Source organism: Urocitellus parryii, chromosome 7 (genome assembly GCF_045843805.1).
Source record: "Urocitellus parryii isolate mUroPar1 chromosome 7, mUroPar1.hap1, whole genome shotgun sequence".
Taxonomy (NCBI): domain Eukaryota; kingdom Metazoa; phylum Chordata; class Mammalia; order Rodentia; family Sciuridae; genus Urocitellus; species Urocitellus parryii.
In genome coordinates this window covers 60,435,270-60,448,386 of record NC_135537.1, presented here as the reverse complement: position 1 = coordinate 60,448,386, position 13,117 = coordinate 60,435,270, and the positions used below count along the sequence as shown (strand labels likewise).

Sequence of the window (13,117 nt, the reverse complement as noted above, 5' to 3'; positions counted from 1 at the left end):
GTATATTAAATATTAGGTAAGTCTACATTACTATAGGTAATCTAATAGTTAATATTTTGTATGGAACCTAAAACTTTAAATTTAAAAATAAATCTAACAGAAGAATGAACAAATAAATTATAGTGTATTTATACATGAGACTATTACTGGGCAATGGGTGAATTGTCTAGAGAAGGAAAATTCATTAGGCTAAGAAATTATTTTTTATTTTTTTTTTTAGCATCCCCTTGGGTTGGACAAAATGAGGAAAGATGACAAGAACATTAGGTTAATTTTTTTTTTTTTTTGGTACTGGGGATTGAACCCAGGGGTGTTTAACCACTGAGCCACATCCTTCACATTTAGAGACAGGGTTTTGCTGAGTTGCTTATGGCTTCACTGAGTTGCTGAGGCTGGCTTTGAACTCTTGATCCTCCTGTCTCAGCCTCCCTAGCCCCTGGGATTACAGGCTGTGCCATGGCACCCAGCAGAAAGGTTTTTTTTTTTTTTTTTTTTAATAACTGGCAGCCTGGTGATACTGGGTGCAGTAGCTGAGACTATTTTGGTCTTAACTATAGTCTCAAGGCCTAAAAAAGGCTTGCAAATATTTTAAAATACTAGTTTAATGCACATGCACATCCTTGTGTGGATTAAAGTCCTTGACCTCTTGGCTAATGCCTTGAATATGCCAAGCATACTCCTATTCCAGTCTCTTTGCTCCTGCAATGACCTTAGTCTGGCATGCAATCCTCTCAGGGGCTCACCCCTTCTTCTTACCCCCTCTTGGATAATAGCCACTGCTTTTTCCCCTTCATTCTTTCCCTTTTCTCTTTGCATAACTTTATTTTTCCCCCAATTCCCATTACTTTCTCCAGTACAGGCTAAGGATACCCTATTTGAAATGCTTGGGACCAGAAGTGTGTAAGAATATTTGCAAAAACATAATGAGGTATCTTGAGGATGATCCCAAGTTTAACACAAAATTCATTTATGCTTGGTATATATTTTCTACCCAAAGCCTAAAAGTATTTTTATACAACATTTTTAGAGAGCTTATGTTTTGACTGTGACCTGTCATGAGGTCAGGCAGGAAATTTCCAACTGTGGAATCATGCTGGTGCTTAAGAAGTTTTGTATTGTGGAGTATTTTGGATTTTTGGACTAGGGAAGCTCATCTTGCAGAATGAAAGCTTTCTGAGAGCAGAGTCTGTTTTCTTCACTGCTATGTTCTCTTGAGCCAAAAACAGTACCTGATATATAGCAGTCATTGGAATACTTGTTGAATGAATAAATAGAAGTATGTGGTGGTAGGATGACAGAATAAGGACAGAGTTGGCAAACAGGTTTCAGGAAGAGAGAAATTCAATGATACTTTGTCTGAATTTCAGTTTGTATTAGTAGTTGCTTTGGAATCAATTGTTATGGAAGCCCTGATATCATCTGTTTAGAACATGGACAAAAGCAGCATCTTACTCACAGTACCCTCATGAAATGTTGAGCAGAGTGCTTGGCACACAGAAAATGCTCAATAGTTATTAGTTATTAAGTGTAAGGCAGTAAAGGTCACAAATGACGAAATTAAAACTGTCCATTATCACAGAGAAAAAGGGGAAAGTAAGAGGGAGAAGAGGATTTAGAAATAGAAATCAGGACTGTTCCTGTCCTTTTTTGTTAAAGCTGGGAACAGTATTCAAGTCACAAAAATAGTACTTTTTTAAAAGTGCCATTTAAGTAAAAGGTACTTAGTGAATGGTCTATACCTTACATTATAAATGATTCCCAAACATAATTTTCTTCAATGTGTATTGTAAATATTTTCTGTTTACCATTTTCGATGTTTTTACAAATATCTTTTATGCCTCCAGAATGATCAACATGCCAATGAGTCACTATGATTTCTTGGATTGCTGTATTAAATTCAGCCAGAGCTTGCTTTAAACAGCTGATGTATTCTGGAACTGAGGGCTCTCCAGTGTCAATAAGGATTCTCCTGAAAATTAAGGGGAAGATAATCATGCAATTGGAACAAAGGGTTAATGTTAGCATATTTCTCACACAGATAATTTATATTAAATTTAAGAAACTCTGTAGCAGTTTCTTTCAACATGCTTGGAAACCAGTTACATGTTACTTCAGCTTAACTATAGTGATAGTACTGTAAGTACTTTGAAACAAATTATATCTAAATGGAAGACTATACAAGGAATAACAGCAGTAATCTTGAATACTTACATAGTAACTGTTCCCACTGTATTCTTCCTAATGGCTATTCAAGGCAGGCATTTCATATACTCAGAAGTTAAGTAACTTCCTCAGTGTTACTCCACAAATAAATGACAGAATCGGCATTCAAGCCCTGATGCCAATATATGTTTACATCTACTTAGCCTTCCAGATCTTTTACAAAGCCCTCAAAATTCCTCACGGATATGAATTTGATTCAATAGCAATTCAAAAGAAACCTGGTTTTCTTCATGAGATACCTAACTTAACACTGAAGTTTTACAATTGTACTCTTACATGTGAAAAAGGATGTAAGGATGTATAGGGGAAGGTCTGAACTGTTATATTTAATTACTAAGACAATCCCATTAGTTATATACATATATTTTTGTTTGTGGTTTTGAGCCTTTCTTATACTTTGTTTTCTTTCCTCACTATTTTATGGAATAGCCTTTCTCTCTATTTTCGTGAACAAAAGAAATCTGTGATATTTTCCTTAAGAACGAACCAATTCACAAATTTAACCCAAGCAACTTTAACAGTAATACCTCACACCCATTTAAGCCAAGATATTAGTCTTGATGAAAATTCTGAATCATTCATTACTTTATCAGAAACTGTTCACAGATTACCGACAACTTGCCATGTCTTTATTTCTTGCAGAAATCAAGAAAAACAACCTTGCTTACTTTCTAGAGAGGTTGGTAACAGGGAGGTGTGTATGACCAAAAACAAACAATAAAGTAACAGGTGACAGAAAAACATTTTACAGATAATTAAAATCCAATTCAAACTGGCCTTATACAAAGTTACAGTTGGATAAGAGCAAGAAGTTCTAGCATGCTATTGCACAGTAGGGTACTACAGATAACAATATCTCGTACATTTCAAAAAGGCAGAAAATATTTTGAAAAGTTTTCACCATTTAGAGAAATTATGTTTGAGTAGATAAAATTTAGTCTGATTTGAACATTATGCAACATATATGTGTATAAAAACATGTATATATGATATGCCATTAATATGTACAATTTTGTGATTATATAAATGAATAAACACAAACTTTAGAAAAGGTCCCTCACTGGAGAGGAAGACAGTGGGCCACAATTTATATCCTAAGTTCTGTAAAGCAGTGAATCAACTTTAGAAATACACTTTGAAATGCCTGCTCTGGAGATGGGTACCACATGTTACACAGGTCTGAGGGAACATTAGAAGATCTTGGTAGTGAAAGGAAGAGATGGTAGTAAGGAAGAGATGGTTTAAAGACCTTTCAGAAGGCACAATCACAGTTGTTTTTTTTTTTTTAACAGCGAGATTTGGAAGGGAAGGGAAAGACAGATCAGATCATTTTGAGTTTCTGGGTGGGATGGTTGACGTGCTGTTAACAAAGACTGGAAACGCTGGAGGGAATAAATCTAAGATGAGTCTGAACTGGGTCACAGTGAATTTTGATAGTATTTGTAGTTACCTTCCCTTGCTTTTTCTCCATAGCAATTATAATCATGTAACATGTATTTACATGCTTATTTACTTATTGTCTATCTCCATACTCTCTACCACTCTACAAATGTAATCCCAGGAGGAAGGGACCTTGTCTATCTGGTTGAAGTGATTTATGGATTTATTTGTACATCTACAACACACTATGCAATGCTTGTCCATGTGTACATTTAGTCATACTACATTAAAAATACATAAAACTATATTACGATACTTCCTTATAATATTCTCTTACCTATAATTCTAGATTTTGGCTCTATGAATTTGGGGTTCTTTGGTGTTTATCCCAAATTCTTTATGCCCCTTAATTAGTGTCACTTGGGTTATTTTGGAGGTCTTCTGGCCCTTGAGAGGAATCCTTCCATGCTTCAGATCAAGACTTCTCAAGTCTTTTTAAACCACAAAGTCCCCTAATTGTTATTATTTAAATCATTGGCTTCCCTTCCTCCCAAGAAACTCTATTTTGAAATATCTGGCAACTGAAAATCTGATCATACAGATAACATCTTATGCTGACACAGTAATTTAAACCATTTGGAGATTTTATGTTTATTATATTTTGATCCTTAGATCAACTTTAGGGAGGGATTATTTTATTTATAGAAAAAGAAACTAGTCTTCAGAAAACAATTTGCTCCAGGTCTTACAGTCAGCAAGAGGCAGTGCTAGGAGGCACAAATGTTCAAGTACAAGTTTTAGTGACTTCTTCAGAACTAGGACCCTATTACCTCTTGGACAGAAGGTGACTGTTTAGGAAAGCACCTAGAATCACTTCTCATGTGGCAAAAATGAAACTTCAGTTCTAGACTAGAACACAAAGTTGTTTCCTCCTTAAATATTTATCTCATCTGTAAAGCTTATGAATAGTTATTGCAGATGATTACATAGTATCATTTCTATGTGAGTTGGTTGCTTTTATTCTTCATGGTCACAGGTAATATACCTCTCTCAGGAGTTCATCCTGCAAATGCAAGTAATACTGATAAAAGGTCTAAGAGAAGAGTGTAAATGAATCTATACAGGTCTATGACTGATTTATTCACTAGGGCTCAGTGCCTGACATGTAGTAGGCACGTAATAATAAGCTGCTACATGAAGAAAAAAATTCTTTAACTGATGGCAAGTTAGTGGAATTAACTATTTCCTTATAGGTATTTTATATCAATATTAAGCTATCAACTGGTCTCCGTCAATATGCTGTCATTAGCTCTTCTCTGAATAGCTACTATGAAACCAGTGTTATAAGAAAAACAGAAGTGATAAATACCTAATGTTGTTTTCCACGTTAGTATTTTTTTTTTTTTTTGGTTCATAGGTTTCACTGAATCCTCAAAACATACCTATGAGGCAGGTACTATATAGCCCTCATTATATAGGTAAGGAATGTAAAACTTAAGAGAGGTAGCTGTCTTGTTGAAAGTCACACAGCTAGTTGGGTGTGGTGGCACACACCTGTAATCCCAATGGTTCAAGAGGATGAGGCAGGAGGATCCAGAGTTCATAGCCAGCCTCAGCAATAGCGAGGCACTAAGCAACTCAGTGAGACCTTGTCTCTATATAAAATACCAAAAAAAAAAAAAAAAAAAAAAAAAAGGGCTGGAGATGTGGCTCAGTGGTTAAGTGCCCCTGGTTACCCCCCTCACCCCCCCCCAAAAAAAAAGTCGCACAGCTAGTAAATGGAGGCAGGATAATAATCTAGGTAATCAAAGTCCAAAGTAGTAACTCTACTCTTCTGGACTGCTCTTTGTATTATAAGGTACAATATATGAAGTCACAGTATGTAGTTTTGACAGAAAATGTTCAAATTGCAACTATCAGGGATTCTTGAGAAGAGAAGGAAAATTGGGCAATCATTTGTTGATTCAAGTGCTTATTGAGCACCTATAATACTAAGTATCACAGCAGGTCTACTAGTGCTTCAGTGAAATTCATTTAACATCCATGGGCTGATCAGAATGAGGAAGACAAGCTAAAATTGTAGCTATCCAGAAGTCCTAGAATAATAGTAAAAATTTAAGAGAAAATTTAAAGAATGGTTATTCATTTGGCAAACATTTACTGTAGTACCTCTACTATACAAGGCTCTATGCTAGGTGCTGAGGATACAGTGATTAATGTCTTCATTGAATTTATGTTCTGTTGAGTAAGGGTCATGAAAAGTATGGAATGCTAAAACAGTGTACTACTTAGTCCAAAGGGTCAGGGAAGGTTTCCCTGAGGAATTATTTCAAATGTACTCTAAAGGATGAGTAAAGATTGCGAGTTGAAGAAGGGAGGAATGAGTTGGAGACAGAGAAGGAGGTGTGACCAGAAGCTCAGTGGCAGAAATGATACAGCTTTGCTGAGCTACTGCAGAAAGAGAAGCATAGCCTACTTGAGGTCTGAGATGAGCCTAATGAGATGGGAGACAGAATACTTAAGGTGTTTCAATTCTCTCTCTTTTTTGGTTTGATACTAGGCACTGAACCCAGGGTCACTCTACCAGAGTGAGATTCTAGTTTGTAAAGATACATAGGTACTTTTCACATAACATGGGCGTTAAATAGCCAATTTGTTCATCTCATTTTTTAAAGAGAACCGGTCATCTGGGTGGGAGGAAAGTAAATTGAGTTGAACTGAGACCGTTCATCTAACTCCAACATGGTATTCTATGAGTCTTTCTAGAGTAATTTTGCCTATGCAATTTTCATCCTATGTAGACTTTAGAACCAATTTAAGATGACATGCTGAGACAGGAATGCCTGTGGACTATCTGGGCTTAGGGACTGCTTAATTTTTTGCCCTCTTACATTTTGGAGTTTGCCTAAATAAAGGTCTTGTATTTACTTGATCCTGCCAGTTTACTCTGGACTTAACCTTTGGCCTACTTAATTGCAAGTACTCTCAGTCCTTCCTATTCTGCAGCTTCTAAAATTCTTAGTTAACGAAAAAAGAGTGATATGCAGTACATACTTCAAAGGAAAACTCAATGACCTATATTGGTCACAACTATAATAAAAACCAAAATTACTTACGGTCAGTTTCTCCTTCCCAAGAGCCAGGTTTTTTTTTTTGTTTTTTTTTTTGTTTTTTAACAGATTCAAGTAAGTTGGAAGCAAGAAAGTCCTGCCCTCTGCTGCTGAATTAAGGAAGTGGCCTCAACATAACTGCTTTCCTGATGGGAAACTGTACTCTGGCCAAAACGCCAATGGACTTTAGTAGTATAAACGCTTTCTTGGAGTCTTACCTCCAGAACAGCTTAAACACGAAGTCTGGCATTCAACATTAAGCAAAGTAAATCGGGTTTCAAAAGCTTAAGTTTTTTTAAAATTTTATTTTTTTCACCACTTCTGGCTTGGTTAGAGAGGGTACCACCGGGGTGGTTGTAATTCAGCAGAACTCTGCGGCCCTGGTATGTGCACGAGGGCCTGACTGGGATTGCCCTTCCCGGGAGTAGAAGCCGTGCTCCCGCAATCTCTCCCCGGGGCGAGCAGTCGTCGCGGCCTCAGCTCCGCGGTCCCGCGGGCGAGTGTACGTTGTGGGGGAGGGGCGAGACGTTTACCTGGAGCCGGTCCCCACCAGGTAGGTGTTGGTGCCTTGCAGGGTCATGGGACCCGGATTACAGCCCAACACGCGTACTACCCGACTGGACAGCCGCTCGATGCGCTGCAGCGTGACAGACATCTTGAGTTCCGGCGGCCAGCGGGCCCCTAGCGTATTAGGAAACCAGAGCGAGGAACTAAAAAGCCAGCCGGATGGGCGGGGACAACAATCTCGGAACACCGCACGAACCGGTAGCGAGAGGATAAGCAGCTCAGCAGGGGAGGGGCCAGAGAAAACGTGACACCGCGCGAGCTGGGCGGGATCTGGCAGCTGGGCGGGGCCATATGTCACGTGACGCCGCACGGGGTGCGTAGGCGGGGGCGGGAAGCGGCTCGTGGGCTGCAAGGCTAGTAGCTTTCTGAGGCGCTGAGGCGACGCGGTGTAGTAGAGCCTGCTGCCTTTCTAGGACTTTCTAGGACCGGGCAGGCGAGTGCCTTGAATTAGATGAGAGACATTTTAATTTAGGAAATCTTGTGAGGAAGCAAGGATTAGACAGGTTTGAGGTAACTGAGTTACCAACTCCTGGGAAGGAGTGTCCGGCAGGCTTTTAGGAAGTGGTGGGGTTAGTGTGTCCGAATAACCTTATGTCTTTTATAGTGAATAGTGGTAGCTCCAGCTTAATGAGTGCTTACTGCTGTACAAAGTACTTTTTACAAACATCTCTTTTACTCCTCAAAACACCCGAAGCAGTGGGCACTACTTCTGTCTCCATTTCGTATTTGAAAAACGGAGTTTGAGAGGCTTGCCTAGGTGACAGGGTTGGTGAACCGGGCTCAGTGTCCGGGACTGGGTTCCTGCCTATTTTCAGCCAACACTTGACCCAGCCACGGAGGTTGAAGGAACTTGCCTCTCCCTGTTAATGTTACCCACTTTCCCCTGAAAGGAGAGTTGGACTTGGGGAAAAGCCTTTTTTGCTAAGATGGAATCAACTCCTCTGCTCTGTAACGAGTCGTTTTGTAGTTGGTCGAGTATTAACTGCCTTAGTATTAGCTACTGTTTCCCATATAAAAAGTTGAGTTATAAACGAACTAAAAGAAAATGCACAAATCCTATTATCAGTTCCATCAAATTAAGATAATTGTATATAACCACTACCTCCAAAGAGATGCGGAAAATATCCATCTACTTTTTAAAAAGAATTAAATGAATAACTGACGCATTGAATGCTTAGTTAAAATTTAGGATAGGTATCTTCAGCATTTTTTAAAGAAGAGATTTTCTTTAAGTCTTTTTCCTGTAGAAAGACAATCTGCTTTTTTGCTTATAATTATTTTACAAAGCAGTAATTTAATATCTCACATTGGTTGAAAGATACCTGTGTTATGTGTGAGAAGTTGTCTTGTGTCTCAGAAATGACTATTAACGGAAGTGTTTCAAAGGTGTTACTTAAATTGTCGTATAAATCATTGTGAGATAGATTAGCTAGGCCCTAAGTTACTTAGATCTTGTCTCAATATAAAAAATAAAAAGGTCTGGGGATGTGGTTCATTAGTTAAGCTTCCCTAGGTTCCCTGAATGCCAAAACAAAACAAAACAAAAAACCTTGCAGTAACTATCAAAATCTTCACTTAGTCATTTTCATTCTACCCATGTTTACCTATTGATAGCCATTAATTAATGGTCATTCAGATGGGAAGCTACCTCCATGCTTCCTTTTTAAGAACTGTGCTGGTAAATTTGGAGAAGAGAATTATAGTGGTTTTTGGATCACAGTGCTCTTCCTGGGACTCTGGACAACTCCCTCACCTTTCCTGTTTTTGAAGACTAGATTATCTCTTGTGCTTTCCATTTTGATTTCATTAATCCATTTCCAAGTTTCTCATTTGGCAGATGAAGAAATAGGCCTAATAAATGATATAAATGTAAAGTGACATGTATAGGGTCATACAATAGACAGTGGAAGAGCAAAAGCAGAATAGATATGAACATGGTTTAGATATGATGAAGTTGAGGTGATTGTGGGATATCCAGGTAAAGAATTCATAGACAGTTGGATATATGAATTGAGCTCTGAAAAGAGATCTACACTAAAAATACAGAAGTGAATCTTTGTGGATATATTTAACAGTGTGAATTATGGAGTGTAAGTTTCTCTTCAAAAAATAAGACCAAAGGTGTTACAGTCTGTTTAGTTATATTAAGTCATTTGTTACCTGCCTACAACATGCAAGGTACTGTTGTAAACATAGTGAGGAGATGTTAAAAATTATATAATTTTTGCTTTTTAGAGGATTGTAACCATGAAGGAGACATACATGATATTATTTTAAAGCATATGTTGATAAATCCTAGAAGTATAGTTAAGGTGATGGGATTGCAAGGAAGAAGGGGAGACTCATTGTTTGGGAAGATTTGGAACTTAAAGGTGGTGGTTTTAGAGCGTTTTTCTTTTGTTGTTTTGTACTAGGGATTGAACCCAAGGGCACTTAATCATTGAGAAATATTCTCAGCTCTTCCCCCTTTTAAAAAATATTTCAAATAGGATCTTACTGAGTTGCTTAGATCCTTGCTAAATTGCTAGGGCTGGCTTTGAAGCAATCCTCCTGCCTCAGCCTCTGGAGCCCCTGGAATTACAAGTGTGCACCAAGCCTGGCCAGAGCTGGTTTTTAAAGGAATGGAAGAATTTCAAGATATAGATGGTGGTTATTCTAGATAGTAAATATCTTTGAGCAAAAAACTTAGAAGAAATGTAGTTCTTATTTTGGGAATTACTTAAATTTGGATCCCTTGGATCATGCATTAGAGACTTCATTCTCAGCCTGTAGTACTATGGGAAGTGGTAAACCTTTAAGAGGTGGGGCCCACAGGGAGGTCTTCAGGTCATTGAGGGCATGCCCTTGAAGGGGATTGTAGGACCTTGGTCTCTTCTTGTGTTTTATTCCTGGTGGTATGATGAACACCTTTGCTCTGCCACACAACTCCTGCCATGAAGAGTTGACTCCCAACTCCCAGCATAGCAATGAATCCACAAGATCATAGACCAGAAGCTCCAAAACTGTGAGCCAAAATAACCTTTTTCTTTTTTTGTTTATCTCAGTATTTGTTATAGGAACAGAAAGCTAGCACAGTAATAGAGACCAACATAATCTAAGGGCATGTATATGTTCTAAGGGCATAGTGTTTGAGAAGGTATATAGATTGAGAAAAAGTAGGTAGGGCTAAGTTAATAATACTTTGTAAATTCCTTAAGTGATATTTCAGATTTAAGATTCTCACCTTGATATGTTTTTAAGCTTTTCATATTTCTTAATATTTGTTTGGCAAATACAATGAAAGCTTGGAATCTAGTCAGGGTACAAAGGAACAATGTTTTTTTTTTTTCCTCTCAATTAGGTAGTTGTATAGAGGTGTACTGTATTCATAATGATGCATACTCTTATCACTAGCTTATAAAATGTCACATGTGTCTAACTGGTGATTTCAGTTTCATTTTAGTATTCGATCTTAAAGGATTATATGCCCTTTAATTTTGCTTGTTTTCAGTGGTGAAGAAATAAAATATTCACAAAATGCAGATTTTCCAGAAAGGACTTTGAATTGAAGAACGCTTTTAATATTTGACAAGTAAGTTTTTTTAATGTGTTAAATTTGACTGATAAGTGAAAGTTTCCTAGTTTTTATTTCTTCAGAAGTCTGCTTTAATGCGAGGAGATCATGTACAAGGGCAAGGGTTATGTTTTTGGCGGGCAACCAGGTACACATAGCTATGTTGACCTCTGAATGAAATTGGATTGGTACTGTTAAGTCAGTTAAGTGTAAGAAGTCCCCTGGAAGTCAATTTTGTAGGTGGTATTATTTTTCCTAAGGTGATATTGGAACAGTGATCAACTGTAGAGGTAGAGATGAATAAGTAGATATTGAAAGAAATGAAGGCTGTCTTTTTGAGAATTATCATCTTAGCTTGCCATGTAGATTTCTTTCCTGTTGGAGTTATGCTTTTGTCTAACTAACTATGGACATTCTTTTTCATTTTCAAAACTTTGAGATCAAATCATAATTTTTCACTTAACATTTTATAATGTGAAGTCAGAGATTGCAAACTTACATGCTTACAGAGGTCAGATAGGCATGCAAAATAATGATAACATTTCTTGAGCCCTATGTGCCAAGTAGTTTTCTAGAAGATTATATGTATCATGTGCATTATCTTTCTTAATCTTCATAACAACTCTCTAAGGTATATAGTATTATTTGTATCAGATTAAAAAATAGGGAAGAGGACAGAAAAGAAAAGATTTAAGGACACATTGTGAGTAGATAAGTGTATTAGCACTGAGACCCAGAATTTGAAATTACTGAAGCAGGCCAAATGGCCACTGTGGCAAACTGAAGAAAGCATGCCCCATATTAAGGGCATACACTATGCATGAAGAAATGCTAATGTAGCATTGCACATCTTTCAGTTTTTTTTAATTGCAGACAGAAATCTGGATTTTTAAAAATGAGATGTTGGAATTAATTAGAAAAACAAAAGGCACTTAAGTCAAACAAACTGTGTCAGCAGATTGCATTCAGTACATGTTTATAAAATAGGGATGTTAGTATCTATTCTAAGTTTGATGTAAGAATCAAATTGGAGCATTTTATATACAACATTTAGCTCAGTGCCATGCACATAGTGCTAAGTATATGTTAGCTCTTTTTAGTAGGATAAACATTTTTTCTAGTCATCAAAATTCCTCTTCAGTGTCATTTATTGTCATTTTTATCTTAAGAAATTGTAAAAATAATATATGAGTGCATGAGTGTGTTGTAAAACCTCAACATGGAAGCAGAGGGAGCAAATGATTGAAGTTGCATTCGTTTTTTGTTCCCATTCCCAATTGCCTTCCCCTCCCTATATGTAATTAAAAGCCACGAATGCTGTGTTTATCTTTCTAGTACTCTGTTCCCTTTTATACATCTTGGAAATCTTCTGAAGTAATTTCAAACAAAGCTACATCATTCTTTTCAAAGGTTGCATGATTTATCCTTTACTATGAATATATCCTAATTTATTAAACTAGGTCTCTCAGTTTAGGTAGTTTTTAGTTATTTGTTGTTATAAAAAAGACTCTGCAAGGAGTATGTATGTTTGGGCTTATTTGTAAATACTTCTCTATGTTGAAATGTTGCATGGAATTTCCGGCTAAAGGAATATTAAGAATTTTCAAAGTTATTGTGCCTTTATTAAATATATATTTGTAACTTTATAATATTTAATTTTATGAATCTATCTTTATTTACTTTACCATTTCCTTATGATGACACATTTAGGTTATTTCCATTTTCTTGCTACTATAAGTGATCTTGCAATAAATAACCTTTGTGAGTAGGTTATATTTTAAAAATATAAACACTTCAATCTGAGAGGAAGTTTTCAACTAGCAAGTATATCTCTGAGACTTTACTTTCCAAAAACAATTTTAAGAATTATATTTAGTGGCAATATATTATTATAATTTTACTTGGTAATATATAATTTTTAGAAAAAAAATAGAGCTTTAATAAAATCATGGCCCTGTCTTTATACTTAGGATTTTTAGAAACTATGTTTTTGTTTCATTTTAGGCATTGTCATCTGTAATGAAGATCATCGTGAAACAGAAGATTGAGTTGGGCCTTGTAACTTTGGACCTGGATTAGAAATTTAGAACAGAGAGTTAAAATTAGTCACTTGTTTTTTTTGTATTCCAATTTCATATTATTTATTTATTTTAATAAATAGGTTTAGAGAGAAGAAATTAAAATTCATTGCTCTACCAGAGGATGCAATAATATTTGTTCTGGTATTTTTTTTCCTTTTTGTATCAGAGAAGAGAGTAGATAGCCAAGAGCTATAGTATTCATA

General features: G+C 36.6%; 1 protein-coding gene across 2 annotated transcripts in view; it reads right to left on the bottom strand.

The window, feature by feature from the left end:
• The window catches only part of Lactb2 (lactamase beta 2), a 28,070-nt gene extending 20,574 nt beyond the window's left edge, over window positions 1-7,496 (bottom strand). The window contains exons 1-2 of one of the 2 annotated variants that reach the window (XM_026397302.2): window positions 7,247-7,495; window positions 1,806-1,969 (exon numbers count right to left, since the gene is read on the bottom strand). In XM_026397302.2, the coding sequence (XP_026253087.1) occupies window positions 1,806-1,969; window positions 7,247-7,368 (286 nt within the window). In that variant the 5' untranslated portion in view covers window positions 7,369-7,495. Of the gene's footprint in view, window positions 1-1,805; window positions 1,970-7,246 lie in introns of both variants that reach the window. The other variant, XM_077800654.1, reaches the window with a different exon arrangement.
• Window positions 7,497-13,117: the final 5,621 nt, after the last annotated feature.